General features: G+C 34.3%; 1 protein-coding gene across 1 annotated transcript in view; it reads left to right on the top strand.

The window, feature by feature from the left end:
* The window catches only part of FBN2 (fibrillin 2), a 234,511-nt gene that overhangs the window by 64,963 nt on the left and 145,771 nt on the right, over positions 1–23,777 (top strand). Inside the window, exons 6-7 of the mRNA XM_058539802.1 lie at positions 3,085–3,282; positions 13,345–13,470. Coding sequence (XP_058395785.1) covers positions 3,085–3,282; positions 13,345–13,470 — 324 coding nt within the window. The remainder of the gene's footprint in view (positions 1–3,084; positions 3,283–13,344; positions 13,471–23,777) is intronic.

Below are 23,777 nucleotides of genomic sequence, written 5' to 3'. Positions count from 1 at the left end.
GAAACCTGTCTAAAGGTTGTCTGGTTGTCCAAACAACAATAATGCTGAACTTTGGTTATCTGACACTGTTTAGCATCTCTAGTTATATTAACTTAATGTGAATAAAAGTGAAATTATTTAAAACAAATTAAGATGCTATATTGCACTTAGATATTAGGAAATCAAAACAGCAATATTTTTGTTTCACAGGCTAATTTTTAACATTTTCTTGGTTATATAGTAATGAGGAAAATATCCATTTCCAACCTGCTGGCTCCAGCATACCAAATGATAAGCAGTTCTTTCCTTCTATACTTTGCTAACACACTGCAAGTATGCCCTTGACTGTGAGTGGCTAGCATGGTATACAATAATATTTTACCCACAGTGAAATCTTAATGAAGAGAATGCATGGCCAATAACATTTAGTTAAGGTCTTTTAGGACTCTTTGACCATAATTAAAATACTAGTAAAGTTTGGGGCAGAACGTTTTAATCTGATCAAGAAATTTAAATCCCTTTTCAATATCTAATATTTGTTTGTATTTTACGTGTTAGTAATTCTTGAATAAGTAGGCAACATTTTAAGTTTAAATTTTAAAGTAATCAGTGGCCAACCAGAAACTAAAATGTAATCATATAAGAAAGTAAATTCAGGACAGTTTGTAAGGAGGGAAATCCAGACAAAAGAAATAAGGAAGAAACAAGGAATGGTAAACTCGGTCTGTTGGGGTTGGCTTCATTAGTGCCTTCAACGTGAAAGGTCATTTGCAAAGGACAAACAGCTATTCTTGTCCAGATAGTCCTCTTCTCCAAAGAGACCAGACTAAGAGGACATAATTTTGAGAAGTTGTGGTAGTTGAAGAAGGAATGAATTTCCTGACAAGTGGTTTACTTAAGAATGGGATTATGAGAGAGGGTATGCAGGCTTTTCTCCGGGAAACCTAAAAGTGCACAGAATGTGAACCTAGGCATATATTTATGAATCTACAAAAAAAATGAGTGTTTTATATTTTTTATGAAAAATAGACTTTTACCCGCTTTAGAATTTATAAGCTGATTTAATTTATTGTGAGTCTAATAGCTAATAAAATGGCAAAATAACGTGTTGTCTAAAGGACAATAGAGTAGGTTTAAAAAATTTACGACTTGGAAAGTTGTGGTGTGGGAAGCGTGCTTATTTACAAGGTTGACGTATCTACACGTATACTACAAAGATTGTCTTTCTCAAAAACGTGATTTGCATCCAGCACATCTGTTGTTCTTATGTAAGGGATTAAAATGAGCTATTTTTGTTGAAATTCAGCTGCAGAGTAACAGAATGTTAAGTCAGCCTGCTGAAAAAGTTACCTATTTTACATTTTGTTTCTTTATATTGAACTTTTAAAATGTTCTTTTCCTCTATATGAAAAAGCTTCATTCTTCATTAAAAAAAATAGTTTTGCGTGATTTTAAGTTGCATTTTTGTCATACTATGGCATTTAGATGATATCTAAGCCTTTCTAGCTTAGCATTTTCAACGTTAAATTATATCCAAGGATGATTTTTCCCAGTATCAGTTTCTCATGAAAATCTTACCAACATTATTGACTCTTCTTCCTTTGAATGTGAGATTGTTTTGTTCTTACAAAAATCTGAAATAAACTTGTTCTGGCTTTCCCCTTCAAATGGAATTATGTCATTTGTATTAGAGCTTATCAGGAAATCTTAACTATCATCTTACATTCCCAAGAGTTAGTAAACTGTATGCCTACAATCTCTGTGAAAGCCGAAAAAAAACTTTTTCACATATTTCTGTTGTAATTTTGTAACAAATGTGAATTATTTAATTGGTCAGTCTTCAGGAAACTGACCTTTCTTTGATTTTCTGTATCCCTCAAAGCAGCAGTAACAGCAACACTCAGATTAAAAACTATTTAGTTAACGATTCAGTTCTACTTAAAAGAATACATACTGATCATCCAAAAAGTTCATTAAAGTAAATTATAGCAGGAAGAGGGATAGAGTAGAAATGCCTAGCTTTCAAGTTGCCTGTAGTCTAGATTGGTCCTTCTTAAACTTTAAGGTGCATATGGATCTTCTGAATATCTTCTTAAAAGGCAGATTCTAGTTCGGTGAGTCTAGAGTGGGGCCTGAGTCAGCATTTCTAACCAGCTTCCAAGGGATGCATATATTGCTGGTCCATGAACCACACTTTGAGGTGCAAGAGTCTAAATAGACTGTCCTTAATATTCATAGAAGAGTCTGCCTATAGATCACATGTGACATACATTTGCTAACATTTTTATCATCATAACAGAGCTGGACAATGGTACAGTCATCTTCTAGAGAACAGAGATCATACAATATTAACTTACCTGGAAAGAATCCATGACTATGGGCCTTATTAGTACTGTCTTCCTAGATGAGCTACACATAGAACTAAACAGACTGACATAGAAACAGAAATAAAATTGTTAGAACTAAATGTTTATAGACAAACTAGATTACCCAAACATATTTGTGATATGGAAGGATATATTTGTATTGGTTCTGTTTTGATTTTCTGAACTCTTGTCCACCTAGTCAGAGAAGAAAATCTTTGCTAAGTAAAGAGGAGTTATTAAAGCGGTGCCTTCAGGGCGCAGGTGGGGAATATCTGCCAGTGGAGAGCGCTGGGAGCAAGGGGTGGCTGGAGCTGTGTTGTCATAGAGAGGGCACACTTCACTCCACCACTGCCGTATAGCATGGCAGGCCTAGCATGGCCAGAACTTCCAACTTTTCAGGAAAAGCCAGAATTACAAGTTTCATGTGAAATTTCCCAATTTAAAAATGTTGGCTACTAATTTAAATTCTTTGAAAACATTATGAAGGCCAAGAAAACACATCTGTGTCCCAGACACTGCCCTTGAGCCACCCATTTACAACGTCTAGTGTAGAATACATTGAAGTCTTGTAATGTACATCTCATGATTGAAAAATTATGAATTTTTAAAATGAAACTCTCTGGCCTTTTGTCTTCAGACACTTTGGTCAGAAGAAATCGTCTCTGTTTTATGTATTTGGAGGTACTGCTATAAGATGGTGATCATAAAACTTGTCTTTCCATCTTCTTTCACATTCCAGATTACAGGACAGGCCCATGTTTCACTCAGGTCAACAACCAGATGTGCCAAGGGCAGCTGACAGGCATTGTCTGCACGAAGACTCTGTGCTGTGCCACCATTGGACGGGCCTGGGGCCACCCCTGTGAGATGTGTCCGGCCCAGCCTCAGCCCTGCCGACGGGGCTTCATCCCCAACATCCGCACTGGAGCTTGCCAAGGTGAGTTAGCCATCTCTCTGTGTACACAGAGTCACCCACATGATTCTGGGTCTCCTTTCACTGCACTTGGAGGATCTGCCACTGTGGATGGTAACCATTAACCCAATACCATTTCCAAGAGTGGCCTTATTAGCAAGCCTGACTAGAGACGGCTCATCTTTTAGCCGCCTAATAAATAATCATTTTTCAACTCTTGACATAAATGGAGAAGAGAGAGAGAATATGAGAAATTGGGGAAAATAAAAAAATACAGTTTAAAATATTTAATATAGGCAGAGGATAAACCATTTCCATTTCTTCATCCAGATGACACTGCAGCTGCCGCAGGCCCTCAAACTCTACACATGTAAATACCCAGGAAAAACATTTTTTCTCTCTCTCCTAATCTCATTCAAGATGTGGGAACCTGAGCCCAGGTAACAGGGAGAAGAGAACTGCCCGATATTGTTATTAATAGCGTCTTCAAAGACAAAGTGTAGACTCTGTCCATGACCGCAATTCTTTCAGCACTTATAACCCATTGGTTACAGTCTTGTCTCCAGGCAATCTTCCCAACCACATCTTGATAAGTGCTTTATATATCAGGGCTAAACTGGGGCCCTGAGGATGCTACAACAGTAGACCCCAACCCAAGTAGCTGAAAATTTTTGTATATTTACTGGATAGTTTATTTTAATTAATTATCAGCCACCACAATTCTTACCCATTTTTGTCTACTTCTTTAACATTATCTGTGTTAAACTTATTTTTAGAGCTTGGAAACAGAGCTCTGTAATGAGTTCTCAAATGACAGTAGGATCATAGGAACATGGAAAATTACTTTTGTGTTATTCACAAAACATCACTCATATTTGAGATATGGAGAGTTGAATTTATTTGCTGTAATTAAATCATATACCAAGTTAGATCTGATGTCTTTCAAATTGTTAGTAACCAGTGTCAGAGGCACAGATTTATCTGCCCAGCCCATGGAAATGTTATATTGCAGAAAGCCAGTCCAGTGTCCTAAAACCCAAATGAGAATTCTAGTTTGGGAGCCTAGACGTAGCCTCAATTCATTGAATAATAAAATTTGAGTGCTCTGCCTAATTTGATAAATGTATCAGAGCCTTCAAAGGCCTTCAAAGATTTTTGTTGGTTTTGTGGTTTTATAAAAGGTAATATTTAAAATATGGTCTATGTCTAAACTCTTTTCAAATCAGAACTACAGGGATACCCACAAGGGATGACCATATAACTTGATAGATTAGCAACTTTATATTTAATTGCATATAAAAGCCATGTCAGCTGTGGATTTAAAATAGTTTTTGAGTATGTGTCTCTTGGATTAATAACTGTCACAGGTCAGACCTAAATATGGAGATTGGGTTAAATGTCATTTTTAATCTGTTGTTTACAATGGGTAGTAAAATTCTGTATCTTGGATATGACTACCAGTCTGATTATATAGAGTTCTGATAAAGCAACAATTTTTTCTATTCTACTGTATACTATATAGTATATAGTTTTTATGTACTACATAGATTGATTAGTATATAGATTACCATATAATTTACTATTAAAGATAAAATACTATACAGATTTACTAGATTAATACTGACAAGATTTACTAGAGAAATACTTTTTGTTTATTCTGCAGTGCTTAATCGCCTTCTAATATACTTATTTATAGTCTTTATTTTTTTTTATTTTCCCATTAGGGCAGAAATCTGTTTTATTCATTAATGTCTCTGAGGCATCTAGAAGAGTGCCTAACGTGCAGTGGATACTCAGTAAATATCTTTTGAATTAATGAACGAGATTAAGATTAAAATACTTCCAAAAACCACTGTTTCGTAGAAATAGTCCAGGTTGAGAAAAGCCCTTGACTTCAACCAAAATATCCCAAATTATTGACTCTCCTTATCTTCTATATATTTGTACTTAGCTTTTTTACCTTGATATTTTGTCAGAGAGTCCTAGCTTTTCTGAACACAATTATTAAAAATATGTGATCTGATCTCAAACTTCCTGAGTGTCCTTCAGGATTTAGTAATGTCTGAGGCTTATTTACTGGATTTTGTTTATGTAGCAAAGATAAGTTTTGGGCTCCATTTGCCTAAAAGTCTGATAGATTAGTACAGCAACAGGAGCAAAATGAAATTGGCCACATGGTTAAAATGTCTGGAAAAGCAAGTTTAAAAAGTTCTGCTTTATTTCAAAATCATGGCATAGTCAGAAAGTTCTCAATTAAATACTGATTCTCAGTTCAGGCTATTTTAAGACTACGTTTTACTGTGATTTCATTTCTCCCTTTAAATGCCTAGACTGTTTCCCAAATACTCTGCCAAATTAATTTGGAAGATAAAGAGCATGAAAAAATAACTTAATAAACCATGACATATACATGTCATGCTTTTTGTATGGTAGTGATCTTTTTTATAGGATAATTGAAAATTTTTGTACAGTTAAAAATAAATTTCAGCTGGGTAGATGATAACTGTAAATGGCTTAATATTGGTTCTAAAATGTGGTTCATACTAGCCAAGGGAGGACATTTCTGAAGTTCTGAACATAATGTTATCCTGTGGCTGATGCAATTAGTGAATTACTTTATCTATGGCTTAAGAGGGAATAAAAAATGATCTTGTAATAAACAGAATAAGTGTGAAAAATGAGGGCCAATAGAGAATATAGATGATACATAAAAAAATTAAGCTATAGAAAAAATGATAAAATAAAAAAAAATTAAGTTGTGAGGAACCCAGTAAATTTTTGATTTTTAACTGTTGCCATGAGGACTTGCTGGACTTAAATAAGCAGTGCCAGAAAGGTATGCATTCTAGGATGCTGGGAGGTCAGTCATAACGATGCTTGACTCCTTCCATATTGAGGGTCATTTCAGTTCTGGCTCATATGCCTAAGTCTAACCCACATTTAGTCTTGTACTTTCTTCATTAAAGGACCAAAGTGAGCTAATATAGGCCTTAAAATTTAAGCTATCATAAAACGAGTGAATTATAGGTTTAGAAAGTAGTGTTAATTCCTTTTCCAAGAATATTTACAGACTTTAAATGTGTCATAAACTGCCACATGCATATGTTGTATTATTTTCTTATAAACAGTTTCTTCTTTTTTAATCTGTACAGTCTTCTGAATTTACTCTAATTGGAGGGATATTTTATTTAAGATTAGTACTTGACTTTGGGTCTTTTAGATTTTCAAATGAACAGGGTGCATTTAAAAGTTTTAAAAATACATTAAAATAAAATTTTTGTAATTATTAATTTGTTATTTTAATTTTTAGGAATTAGGCTTTTTAACTACTCCAGACATTTCAAATCTGCAAATATGGCAAGAGAAATTTGCTCATTAAATTCCATCTTTTGCTTTATCATTGACAATAGTAATAGACTGATGCTGAGCTTCTGCTCCATTCCAGGGAACATGAGAGGCAATGGAATTCAGACGTATATAACAGAGTCTGTATGACCTAGCTAGGACACAGGACAAGGACTTGAATAAGGAAATAGCAGTACAGGCCCTAAATGAGTCCCTGCAAAACAAGTGCAGGTGTATGTTCTTTTCAGATGGTGATAGTATACAGAAAGAGGTAATTCCTTTATTCTGACTGCACTTGAAAAGAGTAGAGAAGTTTAATCTGAGCTGAAACTGGGCAGGCATGGTTAGTTCCTGAATTGTAGACTGATAGGAAGATACCCACAGTAGAGGCAAATAATACATACATATATACATACAAACATAGATAAAACTGAAAAAAAATCAATGACAAAGGTTAAGCTTGAGGAAATCACACATTTGACAAAAAAAATCAGAGAACAATAAATAAACAAAAATTATAAAGAAACTAATACATAATAAAATCAGACTAAAGACAGCTGATGAAAGAAACAAAAAAATGCTTGAAGATGAAATAGGAAAATTTTCTAAAATAGATAATTGCTTCAATCTGCAGATTGGAGGACACAAAACTTTAATAAAAAGAGAATTCCATGGGCATAAAAAGACAGAATAAGCAAGTATTTTTTAAAGGGAATATCCCAACTGGTCTCAAACTTCTCTAGAACAACTCATAGACCAAAAAACAGTACGGCAGTGTCTAGAAACTTCTGAGGTAGTAACCCGTACTTGATTTGATTTATATTTAAATAAAATTACTTTAGTTGCTCTGTAGAGAATCAGTTATAGGGAGGGCAGAGTAGAAGTAAAGAAACCAGTTAGAAGGTCCCTGCAGTAGTATGAGCGATATGTAATGGAGGCTGAGACCAGAGCAGAGGCAGAGGGAAGATTTGAGATATAGTTGGGAAGTAAGCACTGGTTACTGATGGAATGAAGTGAGACAAGTGAGAGGGAGATGCCAAGTTTATCTCCTAGCTTTCTGACTTTGACAGTGGGATAAATGATGATGACATTTGTTGAGATAGAACCATGCTCTGTTGTTTTTATTACGACTTCAGAGTCCTACAGGTAGTAGTTACCAATATTGGCTTGTTGTGATGATCATTTATTCTACATTTGAGTTTTGTGTATCACATATGAATAGGTACTCTGGCTGAATCGAACCAGATTAAATGGTTGCTAAGGTACCCTGTATTTCTCAGATTCCGTGTAGCGACAGGCCTATTCTTCAATTACTGTACTTAGATGCTGACATTCTTTTTTATAGAAATACAAGTGCTATGAATATCTATGGAGTACAGAAAAAAGAACTTACATTTAAAACATGGATCTAATTGGTGATAGGCAAAGTTAAAGAACACACACTATTAAATATAGTAATAGGAATTCGTCCTTAGTTCCCATGGATATAAATTAAATGAACTATTTTTATATGCCTATACCACTGCACATATTTTTCTACATTTGAACATGAACTAAAAATAATATGCCATCTAAAACTAATTTATATAATAAAATGAGCTTAATCTTTTAGGGCAAGTTTATTTGGAGAAGTTGGAGAATAACTGAGTTCATAAACTAGAATTACTATTACTTTGTTATATTATTTATAACCTTAATAGACAAGGACTGAAGGGATTATATAAGGTTTAAGTTTCAGAAGATTTAATTTTATTCTATAAAGTCCTCACATATGACTAGAAATAGTTCAACATTTAAAGAAATAATAAGTTTGTGCCTGAATTGAAGGGATGAACAGAAACGCAGCTGTGTGATCCGGGCAGTGGAAAACTAATCAGACATTAGCAGCTGCTTATGCTAGCATTTTGAAGATGTAGAAACTCCCGCATAGTTTGAAGGTCTGAGGCTTGTTTTTTTTGTTTTTATACAGAACACTCTAGGTTTAGGTTGATTATTTCTATAAGATTTATTTAAAATTTCCTTTTTTATTTTAATGATTAACTTGATTTGCCTAAAAGAAGTTAATTCTGTATAGCTATGTAGTCTAGGATACTTCAAAAATAAAAGTTTTATTTTTCCTTCTAGGAAAATATCTTTTAGGCAATTACAAAATAAACCCTGTAATGTCGGATTGCTTTTTCCTTTGAAAAATTACTGAATCTACTAAATATGTAGTCAAAGATTTTATGAATAGTGTTAAGGGATTTATAGGTTTGGCCTCATTTTTCAGCTTATATCATGATGTTCTTTCTCTGATTTATCTGCCAGGAAAAGAGATTTCTAGGGATGTTTTATACCACACTGTAATGAGGGTGGAAACGTAGTACATTTTAAAAATAACGCGGTTTGAAATGTTCTGAATTAAACTGTTCATATATAAACTTCTTGCCAAATATTTCATTCTACTTGTTTTTTGTTTGAATCAGATATCCTTTAGTAAGACGATGAAATCTACTATATAAAAATACTTTGGACTGTTGTAATTAGTTTTATAGACAGCTAAAGCGAGGAAGTAATTATAAGGATGCTAAGCTCTTTTGTAGGCTTGAATTCTCTCATTTACATACTAAGATACACCAAACTTGTGGGCCTACCAAAAAATAATAGAGTAAATCAATATATACTGACATAGAGATGTATCCACAAAATATTTTTTAAGGGAAAAAAGCAAGATGCAAAACAACACTTGAGTATCATCTTATTCTTCTTAAATAAACAGACCACCACTCTGACTGTGTGTGTGACTAAAAGTCTAAAAGAACAGACTGCTAACTTATTTCAACGGTTATCTCTTTAATTTTCTGTTGTTCTGTGTCTTTAATGTGTATTACGATGAAATTATTTCGTAATTAAAGATACAGTATTAATAAATCTGTTATGTTAGCTTGTCAATCTGAATAGATAACATAAATTTGCATAAACTTATATATTACATTTATTTTTATATACAGTGTTTATTTATCATAACAATCTACTGAATTAGAGATTATTACCTATTACAGAGAGAGAAATTAAGGCAAATTTACATAGATATAAAATGACAGACTCAAAAACTCTAAGTCAGAGGATTTTTTCCCAAGCCTCCTGTACTATACTATACTAGTCTATTCTATACTATACTATATATGTTAGCTGTAATTTTTTTGTACCAATCCTTTGTCAAGCTGAGGAAGTTCCTTTGTCCTGGTTTACTGAGATTTTTGAAATCATGAATGAGTGTTGAATTTTGTCACTTGCTTTTTCTACATCAATGAGATGATTATAAGTTTTCTCTTCCTCAATCTGTTCATATGATGAATTATATTGATTGATGTTTGAATGTTGAAACAACCTTAAATCCTGGGATAAACCCCATTTGGTAATGATGTAATAACCTTTTTATGTAATGGTAAGATTGACTTGCTAAGAGTTTTTGTGTCTATTCCAAATAGATATTATTCTATTGTTTTCCTTCTCCTAATATCTTTGGCTTTGATGTCAGGGTGATGCTAGCCCAATAAAAAGGATAGGGCAGTGTCCACTCTTCTCTTTTCTGCAAGAATTTGTGTACAACTGATATTCTTTCTTCCTTAAATGTTTGAAAGAATTCAACAGTAAAGCTACCTAGGGCTAAAGTTTTCTTTGTGCAAAGATTTTAAAGTATGAATTAAATTACTTTAATAGATGTATGTCTATTCATGTTATCTGTTTGTTCTTGAGTGAGCCTTGGTATTTGTGTTTTTCAAGGAATTTATACATTTTGTCTTAATTGCTGAATTTAGTACCATAAAGTTGTTCATATTATTTCCTTTGATCTTTTTAATCTCTATAGAATTTGTAGTGATGTACCCACTCTTCTTCCTTATATTGGTCAGTCATTTATTCTCTCTCTTCTTTTTCTTGATCAGTGTTGACAGAGATCTATCAGTTTTACTTATATTTCCAGAGAGCCAGGTTTTGTAGTCATTGGTTATCTCTATTTGACAGTTGTTCTATTTTATCATTATTACTTTCTTACTTCTGTTTACTTGAGGTTTAATTTGCTCTTCTTTTTTAAATTTCTTAATATGGAAACTTACATCACCAATTTTAGACCTTTCTCTCTTTGTAATATAAGCATTTACCTCTAAGCATCATTTTAGCTGCATCCCACAAATTTTGATATGTCATGTTTTCATTTTCATTTAATTAAAATATGTTCTCATTTTTCATGTGATTTCTTCTTTGATCCATGGATTATTTCAAAGCGTATTGTTTAAATTTCAAATATATGGGGATGTTCTGGATGTTTCCTATTATTAATTTCTAATTTAAAGCTGTTGTGTTTAGAAAACATACTTTGGATGATATTAATCCTTTTATATGTAATGAGTCTTTTTACATAGCCTCAGAGTAGCATCTGTCTTGGTAAATATTCCATGTTCACTTGAAAGGAATGTGTATTCTGCTCAAGATGATGTCCTATAAATGTATATTAGGAAAGTTGTTTGAAAGTGTAGTTCAAGTCTTACATATCCTTGCTGATTTTCTGTCCACTTTAGTTACTAAGAGAGGAATGAGGAAATTTTCAACTATAATTGTGGATTTTTCTGTTTCGTTTTTCAGCTCTGTCACTTTTTGTTCCAGGTGTTTAACGTTTTATACTCAGCGCATACACATTTGCATTATTATGTCCTTTTAATGAATTGACCCTTTTGTCATTATGAAATATCCATCTTTATCTATGGTAATATTTCTTGTTCTGATGAACACGTTGTATGATATTAACATAGCCACTCCACCTTTCTTTTGATTAATGAGTACAATATACCTCTTTCATCCTTTTACTTTTTAAGCTCTCTCTGTCAAAGTGGGTTTCTTGTAGACGATATAAAATTGGGTCTTCCTTTTTTTAAAATCATATTTGACTATCTCAGCCTTTTTAATTGGATTTTTTATACCACTTACATTTCATGTAATTATCAATATTATTGTGTTTAAATCTGTATCTTACTATTTCTTGTCTGTTTCTTGCATCTATTCTTTATTCCTCTTTTTTGTCTTTGCCTGCCTCTGTTAGATTGAGTATATTTTAGTATTCCATTTTATCTCCACAACTGGATTATTAGCCCTACTTCTTTGTTCATATTTTAGTGTTTGTCTTTAGGTATGTAATTTACTACAGTCTATTTTCAAATAATATGCCACTTCACTTATATTTGTAATAATTTTACAATAATATTTTTCCATTTCCCCCTACAATCCTCTATGCTGTTGTGCTTATACTTTTTACTTCTATGTATGTTTTAACTCCAAAAGACATCATCATTATTAACGTTTCTGTTGTTATTTTCAACAATCAATTATCTTTAAGTTTATTAAAAAATAAGAAAAATGTCTTTTATAATTATCTATATATTTACTATTTCTAGGGGTTTTCATTTTTTGTGAAGACCATAATTTCCATCTCATTTTTATTTTTCCTGAAGAACTTCCTTTAACATTTCTTGTAGACTTTCAGCTTTTATTTGTCTAAAAATTTTTATTACAATTTCTTGAATTTCCTTTTAGCAATATTAAGGATTTCTGTTCCTAAATGGATGAAATTAATAGACAGCTTAAAGGATGAGGAAGATAGTTGTCATGTCTAAAACAGAAAAGATTTTTTTTGTTTGTTTGTTTTTTTGTGAGGAAGATCGGCCCTGAGCTAACATCTGCCAATCCTCCTCTTTTTGCTGAGGAAGACTGGCCCTGGGCTAATATCCATGCCCATCTTCCTCCACTTTATATGGAATACCGCCACAGCATGGCTTGCCAAGCAGTGCGTCGGTGCGCGCCCGGGATCCAAAGCGGCGAACCCTGGGCTGCCGCAACAGAGCGTGCACACTTAACCACTTGCGCCACTGGGCTGGCCCCTAAAACAGAAAAGTTTTTAAATTTAGAATAAGAAGTCAACCTCAGTATAACAATATTAAGGGATATAAACAGACAACTTTCAGATGAGGAAATCTAAAAGCTAACAAGCATAGTAATTAATAATTAGAGAAGTGAAAACTAAGATTAATAATTACTATCCCTTTATAATTATTAGGCCAAAGAAAATGAGGATACTGCATAGTTATTTCATGTGTTGGGAGGGGAGAGAAAACACAAGAATCCTCATGAACAGTAGAGGTGTGTGGACTACTCATAGGTCTGAAGATTGCTCGTGTTATGAAGATTACTGCAGGCATTCTGAAGAACCATTGGATACTATTTTTTCATATTAGGTGTATGTATACTCTTTGATCTAGTAATTCTGCTCTGGGTCTACAGCAAAGGGATAAAGAGTCTCTTTGAGTTGTCAAAGTCTATAGTCACTCAACTCCATAAAGAGACATAGTAGGGACATTCATTGTATCATTCACTGAGGTGGTGAGAAGCTGGAGGTAGACTGGGTGCCCATCATCAGGAGAGTGAACACACTAAGAAGTGTTCTTGAGCAAATCAAAGCAAGAGATTGGTTGTCCACATAACAACATAGATGAATTTTAAAAACCAAATTCCAAAAGAAAAAATCAAGAAACAAAATGAAATCTATAACATACCATTTACATAAATTAAAATATATGCAAACAGAGGGGTCCTGCCTCCTCTAGTACCATTCTCTTGAGAACAACTGAATTTCTTCTATATAGTAAAGAAATATATATAGATAGTCTGAAAATTAATGGTATCTGTATTCAAAATACTTTCTTCTTGCAGATGTTGATGAATGCCAGGCTATTCCTGGGATATGCCAGGGAGGAAATTGCATCAATACAGTGGGCTCTTTTGAATGCAAATGCCCTGCTGGTCACAGGCAGAGTGAAACTACTCAGAAATGTGAAGGTGAGTGTCTCTACTTTGATGGACATGTCTAAATGTTGACTTGGAATCCAAGAAAAACATGACTTCGTTTTTAATTTTAAAGAATATTAGTCAATTATAATTCTTTATTTTAGTGTAAAATGTAGGTATATCCTTAGAGTAGTTTTGTATTGGTTTGTGTATTTAATGTATTTGATTTGGAAAGAGCCAATGAGCATTTTTTTTTAATAGTATATATATTTTTTTTATTGATGTTTTAATGGTTTCTAACATTGTGAAATTTTGGGTTGTACATTTTTGTTTGTCCATCACCATATATATGACTCCCTTCACCCCTTGTGCCCACCCCCCACCCCCACTGCCCCTGGTAACTACAGTCCAGTTTTCTCTGTCCATGTGTTGGTTTATATTCCACATATGAGTGAGATCATACAGTGTTTGTCTTTCTCTTTCTGAGCCAATGAGCATTTTGCATCTGGTTTGTTATTTCAGTTTCTATGTTGTAAGCAGAATAGGAGTAATCCAGCCATTTATATTTTTCCTTAATAAACTAGTTTTTCATTTCACTTAACGAAATAAATCAAAATTAAAATTGGGTAAAGAGAAATCCGAGTGAAATATAGTGTTATGTGTAAAATGATGCGTTAGAAGTTGGCACCATGTCATATATGATAAAATAAATATTTTAGTTGTTGTACTGAATATTGTTGCTTGACTGGCCACCAAATTAAAAAACAAGCATAATTGACTCAGGGAGAATTTGGAAATTACCACAACAGGTATTCTGTGAAAGAATAGCTTACTCAAATAAAGATCTATTTAAAAAAACCCTAATAAATTTTGGGAATATGAGTTTTGGATTATACTATTGAAATGTAAGTTTCTATCCACATTCCTCAAATAGAGTAAATTCACTTGTTTTATTTACCTATGATCAAAAGCTTTACTGTTATTTCTGAATTTAAGAAGCTTCTAAGTGCGTCTAGCTTTAATGAACATGGATATTAGAATGATTTTGATGCTTCTAGTAGTATTGAAGTATAGTGTTTATCTTTTCAGTTATTACTTAAATCAGTTCATTTCAACTAAAGTAGTTTTCTAAAGACGACAGAGTATATATATTCTAATTTTTGTGACATAAGCATTCTCATCTACTCAAAGTTTTTTAAAAAATTTATTCTAGAGATTTATTTTTGCCAGTCTAGCTTATCTGAGGTGGGAAAATGTATATGGGAAATTCAGTAAATCTGAATTTATTCCTTATGCCTACTATGATCTTGATTGGGAGTGTTTTCTGAGTTCAGTAGACTAAAAGTACCTAACATATATTATAATTGCTTCCTGTGGAAAAAAAAATATCACAAGTTCATTTAGACCCATTTACCTTCAATAACTAAAATCATTTTCTGGTGTATATAATTAAGTCTTCTGTTCTTTCCCTTTCCAAAAGGCAGTATTTTGGGTTATTTCTGGTTGCTTGGTTATAAAAGGTTGTATCATTCTCTGTAGAAGGCAAAAATGGGAAGAGGTAAAATCTAGAGTTTAATTATAGAAGACAAACAGGAATATGAACTATTTTATTAGACAGGAGGTAGAGTAGGGTGCACATGCTATTGTTTCAATACTAGAAATCATAATCCCATGAACTTAGGGAGCATGTATCATCCTATATTTTCTGTTTGCCCCAATTCATTTATACTCAGCTCCAAAGTAATCTTCATAATTTTATACACTTTACATTATTATTACAACTTAATTTCATGCCCCCCAAAAGAGAAGCTAATAAATGTTGTTAATTATCTTAAAGACCAAATAAATTCTCTATGAAACTGTTAGCAAGAATGTCCAAGTAGTTTATGCTACTTAAATACAATGTTTATGATGAAAGTCTGCCTACATTAGAAATGTTAAGAAAAGTACTTGGAAGATGGGAAAAATTATCTGAGTTAGCACTGGAATTGGACCAAAGAGTCGGGGATCTGCAGAAAGTGTGAATTGTGCCGCTGTATCCTTGCTACTTTTTGTATTTTTCCTCCTGGCTTTTTTTGGGTTAATTCTAGTACTCAACCTTTTGTCACTCCCCTTCAATTTTTACTTCTGGAATACTATCCAAACTAGATCCAAGGGTGGTAGACTTAGGAATAAAGACAGTGCTTGCTTATAGGTGAGGAGGCACAGCCACTGACTGATTAAAGTGGTTGTGACATTTCCATTAATCATCAAACAATATATTTCTTAGTTGAAAATAGAATGAGCCTTTTCTACATCACATTTCATCAAAACAACATATAGAGCCAAAGCAGAGTTGGGAGAAAGACAGTGCAACTCTTTATTCACACTTGTCTATGTTCTTTAGGAAAGAGGGCTATTGATGTCATATTATAGGCACCACCCAGAGCCCTGAATCCAGTCGTCTCTTTCCTTACTTCCTGCCCAGGCAGCCAAATCCATCTAACCATTGCCCAGAAAGAATTATGTGATTTAGTATTTGGGACTGGTGGGGAATAGCAGAATTGCAAGAAGTGGTGATTAGAATCTGAACACTAAAGGTTTTATGAAGCCTTTACTTTGTGTATAAGCCATATTTATTTGGATGTCTTAAAAGTGACTATTATTGACTTTATTTGGGTAATATTGTTCTTTTATGTAAAAGATCAGGTGGTATTTCCTTATATAAAGTTATCTAATGTAATTGGTAGCAAAATGTGTCTGGAAAGACTAAACTATTGCTACACTCAGTGACAGGTGTTGAATTATAGTTAGTTTATGTGTAGTTTATACAGTGTCAATGTAAAAATGTTTACAGAAATTTAAAGTTAGTATTTGCTCTAAATAAAAATACATCCATAAGTTCAGCGCACTCTGCTTTGGCGGCCCTGGTTCCGTTCCTGGGCACGGACCTCCACCACTTGTTGGCGGCCATGCTGTGGCGGTGACCCACATACAAAAATTAGAGGAAGACTGGCACAGGTGTTAGCTTAGGGAGAATTTTCCTCAAGCAAAAAGAGGAAGATTGGCAACAGATGTTAGCTCAGGGCAACTCTTCCTCAGCAATAAATAAATAAATAAGAATACATCCATAGCAATTACTTTTGATCAACTGTCGAAGGTAAGATATTTTAGTTTCTTATGTGGATTACAATGTAAATATAAAAAAATAGTAGTATTGGAGGATTTATTTTAAAATAATGCCCTTCCTGTTTTTATTATAGCATATATATTTCTGCTCATATGGCAATGAAATTCTCTAAAGAAATCTTTTTCAGTCTTTAAATTACTAGGTCTTTTCAGAAATAAGAAAGGTAACTCCAGCATTTTTTATCTGAATGACTGGGAAAATGGTGGTAGCATGAATAAGAAACTGCAAAGTTAGCTTATTAATTTTTAAAAATTGTGTTCTTAATTGTTCTGGTGTGTATTTGTTTATTGACCATCTTACTCCAACACTTGAATAAGATCCTTGAGGACAAAAACTCTGTCTTATTTATTGCTGTATCCCAGAGTCTGGAACTCTTCCTGATATATCGTAGGCTCCTAAAAAATATGTGTTGATTAACTGGAAGTAGAGTGTATCATAAGTTAATTTCTTTGACTTAGGTTGAATGTCCAAAAAGAAGGTAAAATGTGGGGCCAGAGTTAAAATTGTATTTGGAAAGAGGCCAGTGATCTTCATCATGAGGCTCTTTCCTTCATCTGACTTTTTTTCCTTTTCTTAATCATCTTTTGCTCTGGTTGCCATTCAAAAACCAAGAGCATAAACATTAAATTAGATCTTTGTGTCATTGTCCCTCTTTGGTCATCTGCAGGTAATGCCTCTGAAGTCAGGGACCTTCGCTCTCTATTTAAAAGAAAAAACTATCTTCTGCTTATTCATTGGGATGTCTTCTTAAAATCTTATCCTGAAAGGCTTATTTTGCTGAAAATTTAAGTTTGAACATATATAGTTTATACTAAAATGAACAAAAAATGATGGAGGTGGCATTCATCTTCTAATTTAATGTTTGAAACATATAACTCAATATCTCTCATTGATGCTTGTTTTGTTTTATATCATTGGTTGGATGGATTTTCCTATGGTATTTTTTTTCTCATATTCAGATGTAGATTACTGTCCAAGCTATACATCTGAGCCCAAAGCAGAAAGGAATATTCCTTTCTATGTGTGTCTAAAGGAGAATCAGTTATTTTCCCCCTTCACTCTGTTAGGGTCCCAGATTCAATAAAACCTCTCATGTTTACTGAAGTCATGTCCTATTTTTCCTGGGCCGGTTTGGCTACAAAATCTTTTCCTAATTCTGTCATACAGTGGGCAAAATGATTCTTTGGTGGAGTAAACTATTTCTTCATATCCAAAGGGAGGGTTGTTTCAGCTACTTACTCTATTCAAAGATTCAGTCATGTAAATATCCGGTTAATTTAAATGAAGAAGGGAGGCAGAACACATCAATATAATGTGAAATGGTATATCAGGAGACTGTCCAGTATTTTTTTTAATAATAAAATATGTTATTTTGAATTTCAGTCCACAGGAATAAAGCTCAAGTAGGTGCCAGATGTCCTTGCATGATCCGCTCTTCCAGGCTATACCTTCCTTAACATTCCTTGAGCTAGTTATTCTTTCCTGGCTTAAATGGGAGGCAGGAAAATAGCATGATTGTATTGGAAAGTTTCCCTTCAATGGCTCTTTATATGTCGAATAGCTGTTTGCAGTTTATTCTGAAGAGTATTCAGCTTTGTTCCATTACCACAGCATTTAGTTGCTTGAGATTTGTGACAACAAATATATTTATTTATGCTCATGAAACTCATGAAATTCGTTGGCACAGTATCTTTAGCTGCTGTCCAACTCTGCTTTGATAAACCATGGAAAATAAACTGTACTAAACTGAAAAGCACTTGCTTTTACTCATATTACCAAAAATGTATTAACTTTAAAATAAATAATAAATTCATTGACTATTTCCCAAAAGGAAAACTACATATTAAAATTGAGATTCAAGAAAAGAGATTATAAATATTGGAAACAGATAAAACTTTTTAGGTCATCAATTTAAAAACCACAAAACTATCATTTTTTAAATCCTTTTTTTTTTTTTAATTTATTTTTTTGTGAGGAAGATCAGCCCTGAGCTAACATCCATGCCAATCCTCCTCTTTTTGCTGAGGAAGACCAGCTCTGAGCTAACATCTATTGCCAGTCCTCCTCCTTTTTTTACCCCAAAGCCCCAGTAGATAGTTGTATGTCATTGTCGCACATCCTTCTAGTTGCTATATGTGGGACGCTGCCTCAGCATGGCTGGAGAAGCGGTGCATAGGTGCACTCCCGGGCTCCGAACCCGGGCCGCCAGCAGCGGAGCACATGCACTTAACTGCTAAGCCACGGGGCCGGCCCCTTTAAACCCTTTTTAAAAGAAATTTACAACATTGTAGTTAAAACATAAATTCTCTCTCCCTTAAGTAAGAAAGCCCAGGCTGCTGAACCCAAACCTGCTTTCTGCCACCATAACAAATAAGTTATTCCTCTATCACAGCACTTTTTATATTGTATTTTAATTATTTTTCTTGTCTGACTCTGCCAGCAGATTATATGCACCAAAATAACGTGTTAGTAGAAGCTAATATTTATGGAGCGCTTAATATATCCTAGACAATACTTAAACCACTTTGCATGAGTTTTCTTATTAAATCATCACACAGTGCATTGAGGTTGATTAGTATCATTAACCCATTTTGCAGATAAAGAAACTGAGGCACAGTGAGACTAAGTAACTTCCTCGAGCTCATATGGGTAAGAAATAACAGAGCCAGGATTCCAACCTGCTAGATTCACTCCAGAGCTTTCACTCTGAGCCAGAGCTGTTGAGCAAATGAGCGTGGATGACCCGACAGCACACACCCCAGCCCAGGGACTGCACTTACAGTGGTAAACTCATGGAGACAGCAGCAGTAGTATAGTTCTGTCTTTGCTCATTGCATTACATGGCAGTGCCCTGTGGTCTAGAAAGACCAGAATTAGACCTAGTCTAGTGATCCTGGTACTGGCTGTGGAGTTTGCATGATTGAGAAAAGCATTGTCTCTCTCCTCTGATATTGAGAGGCTGAAAAAAATATGGAACCTTGATTCCAGTCGTGTTTCTTCACCTCAGCCTACCTGAGTGGGGGAGCCTTCCCTTTGTAGCATCAGGGTTCAGGGGTCCAAACCTTGTGGTTGTGGATGCATGACCTGACAGTTGGCTCACTTCAGTCCAGATCCAGCACCTCAGCACTCTACCTGATTGACCAATTTAAGCACTCGGATGTAGCCGGTTTCCATGGTGCCTTTTGGGAGGTTAGCCCACAAGGGCTCATTCTTGAAAAATTCCACCTTTCCCTCTAATGTATGTTCTACTGCCTCTCATGGCTGATGTATTAGATATTCAGTCAATGGATTTTTACTATATTTTCTGTACCACTGTGCTAAAATAATTCGTTCACTATGACTTCAGAATTGAAATTGCAGGTCTAGGAGAACAAGAGTAGGGATAAGTGGAACTGAACTAATTCTATCTTTATTCATATAAGGTGGTCAATAGCAGAAGTCTAAAGAAATAGTTTTAGAATAACCAAGTATACTCGACCATTCCTATGAAAAAACAAGACTGGAAAAAATTTTAAAAAGAAGAGGAGAGAACTAGCCCTTGTAGATACTAAAACACGTTAAAAATCTAAAATATGTAAATTATTATGATACTAGCATGTAAAGAGACAGCCCAATGGAACACAATAGAAATCGTAAAAGAACCCAAATATATAACATTTAAATCAATGTAATAAAAGATAGAGTATACAGTGAATGATGTTGGGATGACTGGGTATCATTTGAAAAGAAATAAATTTGGACCCATACATCACATCTTGTACCAAGATAAATCTTAAATGAATAAAAGATATAAATATCAACAAAAGATACACAGTGGTGTTAAAAATAATCATGAGAATTTTTATGTAGTCTTAGATCTGAGAAAGTATTTTTTGAACGTTACTCCACCTGAAAGCTATAGAGGTATAGATTGGTAATTTCAGCTACATAAAATAAAATAAATTGCATAGCAATAAAAGAGAAAACCCACTACAAGCAAGAATAAAAGACAAATGATAAAAACTTTTACAGCTCAAAACACAAATAAAGACAAGTTTTCCTAATACATAAAGAAATTCTACAAATCAATAAGAAAATATCCAATAAAAATGTTCTAGGGGGGCCGGCCCGGTGGCGCAAGCGGTTGGGTGCGCGCGCTCCGCTGCGGCAGCCCGGGGTTCGCTGGTTCGGATCCCTGGCGCGCACCAAAGTACTGCTTGGTAAGCCATGTTGTGGCGGCGTCCCATGTAAAGTGGAGGAAGATGGGCACCGATGTTAGCCCAGGGCCGTCTTCCTCAGCAAAAAAAGAGGAGGATTGGCGGATGTTAGCTCAGGGCTGATCTCCTCACAAAAAAAAAAAAAAAAAAAAAAAAAATGTTCTAGGGTATGAACTGACTGTTGACAAGGGAAATACCAGTGACTATTAAATACAGTAAAACATGCTCATCTTTACTTAGAATAAGAAAGTACAAAGTAAAACTATGAGATATCATTTTTCACTTATAAACTTTGATAAAATAAAAATTCTAATGGAAAACTGTGTTGATGAAGGTTTTGGGAAATAGACACTCTCATAAATTCCTGATAAGCGTGTAAAATTGGTACTGCCTCTATAAAGGGCAATTTAGAACTAGCTATCAAAATTATAAATGTATGTAACATTTAACCCATAAATTTTAATTCTGAGAATTTATCCAATCTATACTCAATCAAGAAATGATGGACTTACAAGATTATTCCTCCTCTCTTTTTTATAATAGCAAAATATAGTAAAAATATATAGTAGTAAACTGATTAAATTATGAAGCATGTACACAGTGGAAACTATTCATCCTTAGAAAAAGATCGTGGACACTTTATATATTGATATAAAAGTATGTTTAAGATGTATTATTACATGACAAAAGCAAGTTGTAAAACATTTTCGTTTATAAAAATGATAAAGTGTATATGTGTGTGTGTATGTGTGTTTGCTTATTTATGCATAGAAAGTCCAAGGAAGGATATTAGAAAATCTCTGTCGTTTGATATTCTAGGGGTAGTAATTGACTGGCTTGGAGAAAAGGGTGGAAAGGAGACTCCTCATTGAGTTTTTTTCTACAACAGGAGTTTTTTACTTTGAACCATGTAAATGTATTATTTATTCAAAAAATTGAAAACATAGAGGAAGGGGGGGAAAAGACCCATTTATTTGTTACTTTCTTTGTTAAGCTCTCAACAAATTCCTGTAGCAAGACTCTTATCTCCCTCCTGGCGGCTGAAACAGTACATGCAAACCTATTAGAGCCTCCGCCGTGGGTGTTGCAGCCTCATCCTCCAGCACACTAAGGATGTCCATGACACATTACATGCTGCCAAGCAGACAACATATATACATCTAATGCTTATTGAATGTGGAATGAAAATCTGGGAATTGAGCAGAATTTTACTTAATCTTAAAACCATTACTTTTGTAAGTCCATAAATGTTTAGAAGCATTAAATGAAATCTGTGTGACTTGAATGGTCCTCTCATTAATCGTTGTCAAGGAAAATATCTCATTAAAATATGTTCGGTGACTTGAAGTAGAAGTAAAATAGACAGTAAGGGAGAGGTAGCTCAGGGATGATAAATACAGTGAAGCTGTTTATAATTTACTTTTGGCAAAAATACAAATATTATTTAAAAGGTCGTGTGTGGTAGTCATATTGTGAAGAAAGGAGATGTTGTTCTTAAATCATCTTTAAGTAAAAAGCTGGTAAAATCCTGGTCCTCGACTACAGATGAGCCGCATGGCCCAGTGAGATTAGAACTGATGTAGGAGTCAAAACACAGGCTGCTCCTTTGCAATTAGACGGGTTAGGACTTTCAAAGTAGAAAACAGATCAATCATTCTCTACTCTATGGTGTTTGCATTTGCTTATTCTTCTCAGTCTCTCTGCTTCTGTCTCTCCGTCTCTCTCTCCATATATATATGCATATACACACAAACACACACACATATATCTATATCTATATATCCATTGCCCCCTTTAGCTCTCAGGTGCACAAAATTGTATTAATCATGGTATTTGTTTCATGACATAATCTCATTATTATTCTACCCAGAGCCTATTTTTATTTAATAATCTTAAATAATGTAATAAGCACCCATGAAACCACCAAAACAAAAACTAGAACCATGACAGTTACCTACATCTACCCATGGTGCTGCCCGCCCCCCGCCATGCAGCGTAACCATCACTTTGTATCTGGGATTCCACATTTTCTTGCTTTTTTTAAATATATTTTTATTACACCTACAGATACTCCATTTATTATTATTTCAGTTCTTTAACTTTACAAAAAAAGGTTCAGTGCGGTGTGTGAAACTTACTTTTTTCACTTAATATTATAATGATATGATCTTTCTAAATAGTTGCATGTTTTTCCAGTTCGTTCTTTAGAATAGGGTATGGTATTCCATTATGTGGCTGTATCTTAATGTGTTCATCCACTTTCCCACTGATGGGCCTCATTTCCTGGTTCTTCCTATGGTGAGTAGTGGTCAGCACGCTTGCAGACATGCATACTTTGTGCACTGTCCTACCAGGTATCTCCTTCAGAATAGAGCCCACTGTTTCCCTTGTTTATGCTCAGCATACGCAGAGCTACACCGTGGAGCCAGGGTCATTTTGATTTTCCAGAGAGATATTTATCCTCTCTTTTGATCCGTTTATTTCTAAAAGGTGACTCATTCACGTTTCTATTATGATTGATTTCTTGTGTAAGCAGCTTAGGTCACACCAACGTCAGCACGCCAGGGCCTTGTTCCCACTTACTGTTGCTTGGTGCCTGATCGGGGAACAAAGAGCCTGATACTCTGCAGTTACGGTAAACGGTGTCCTTCACCTCATCCCAGGCCATGTGTCACCCAGCCCTCCCCCTAGATTGGTGAAGAAGCATCTGCTGAGTGATCAGTGATCCTACCCTAGGGCTAACTCGATCTTCTAGATTACTCTTTAGGTCTCTTCCATGAGGCTTTGGGCTCATTATGTAGATTAAGAAATCATACAGGAGAAATAAAGATACTGCAAACATTTCCATATTTTGTTTTGTTTTGCAAATATTACAGTTTATTTACATTTCCAAAAAGCATATGTGAAGCATTACCTACTCTTGAGCACAGCATTATCTTGGCTTCAGCTTTCTATATTCAGTCTTATTTTTAAGACATATTAATAAAAAAGAT

This window comes from Diceros bicornis, chromosome 1, assembly GCF_020826845.1.
Source record: "Diceros bicornis minor isolate mBicDic1 chromosome 1, mDicBic1.mat.cur, whole genome shotgun sequence".
NCBI lineage: Eukaryota > Metazoa > Chordata > Mammalia > Perissodactyla > Rhinocerotidae > Diceros > Diceros bicornis.
Note: the sequence above shows the minus strand (reverse complement) of the source record. Positions and strands in the feature narration are given on the sequence as shown.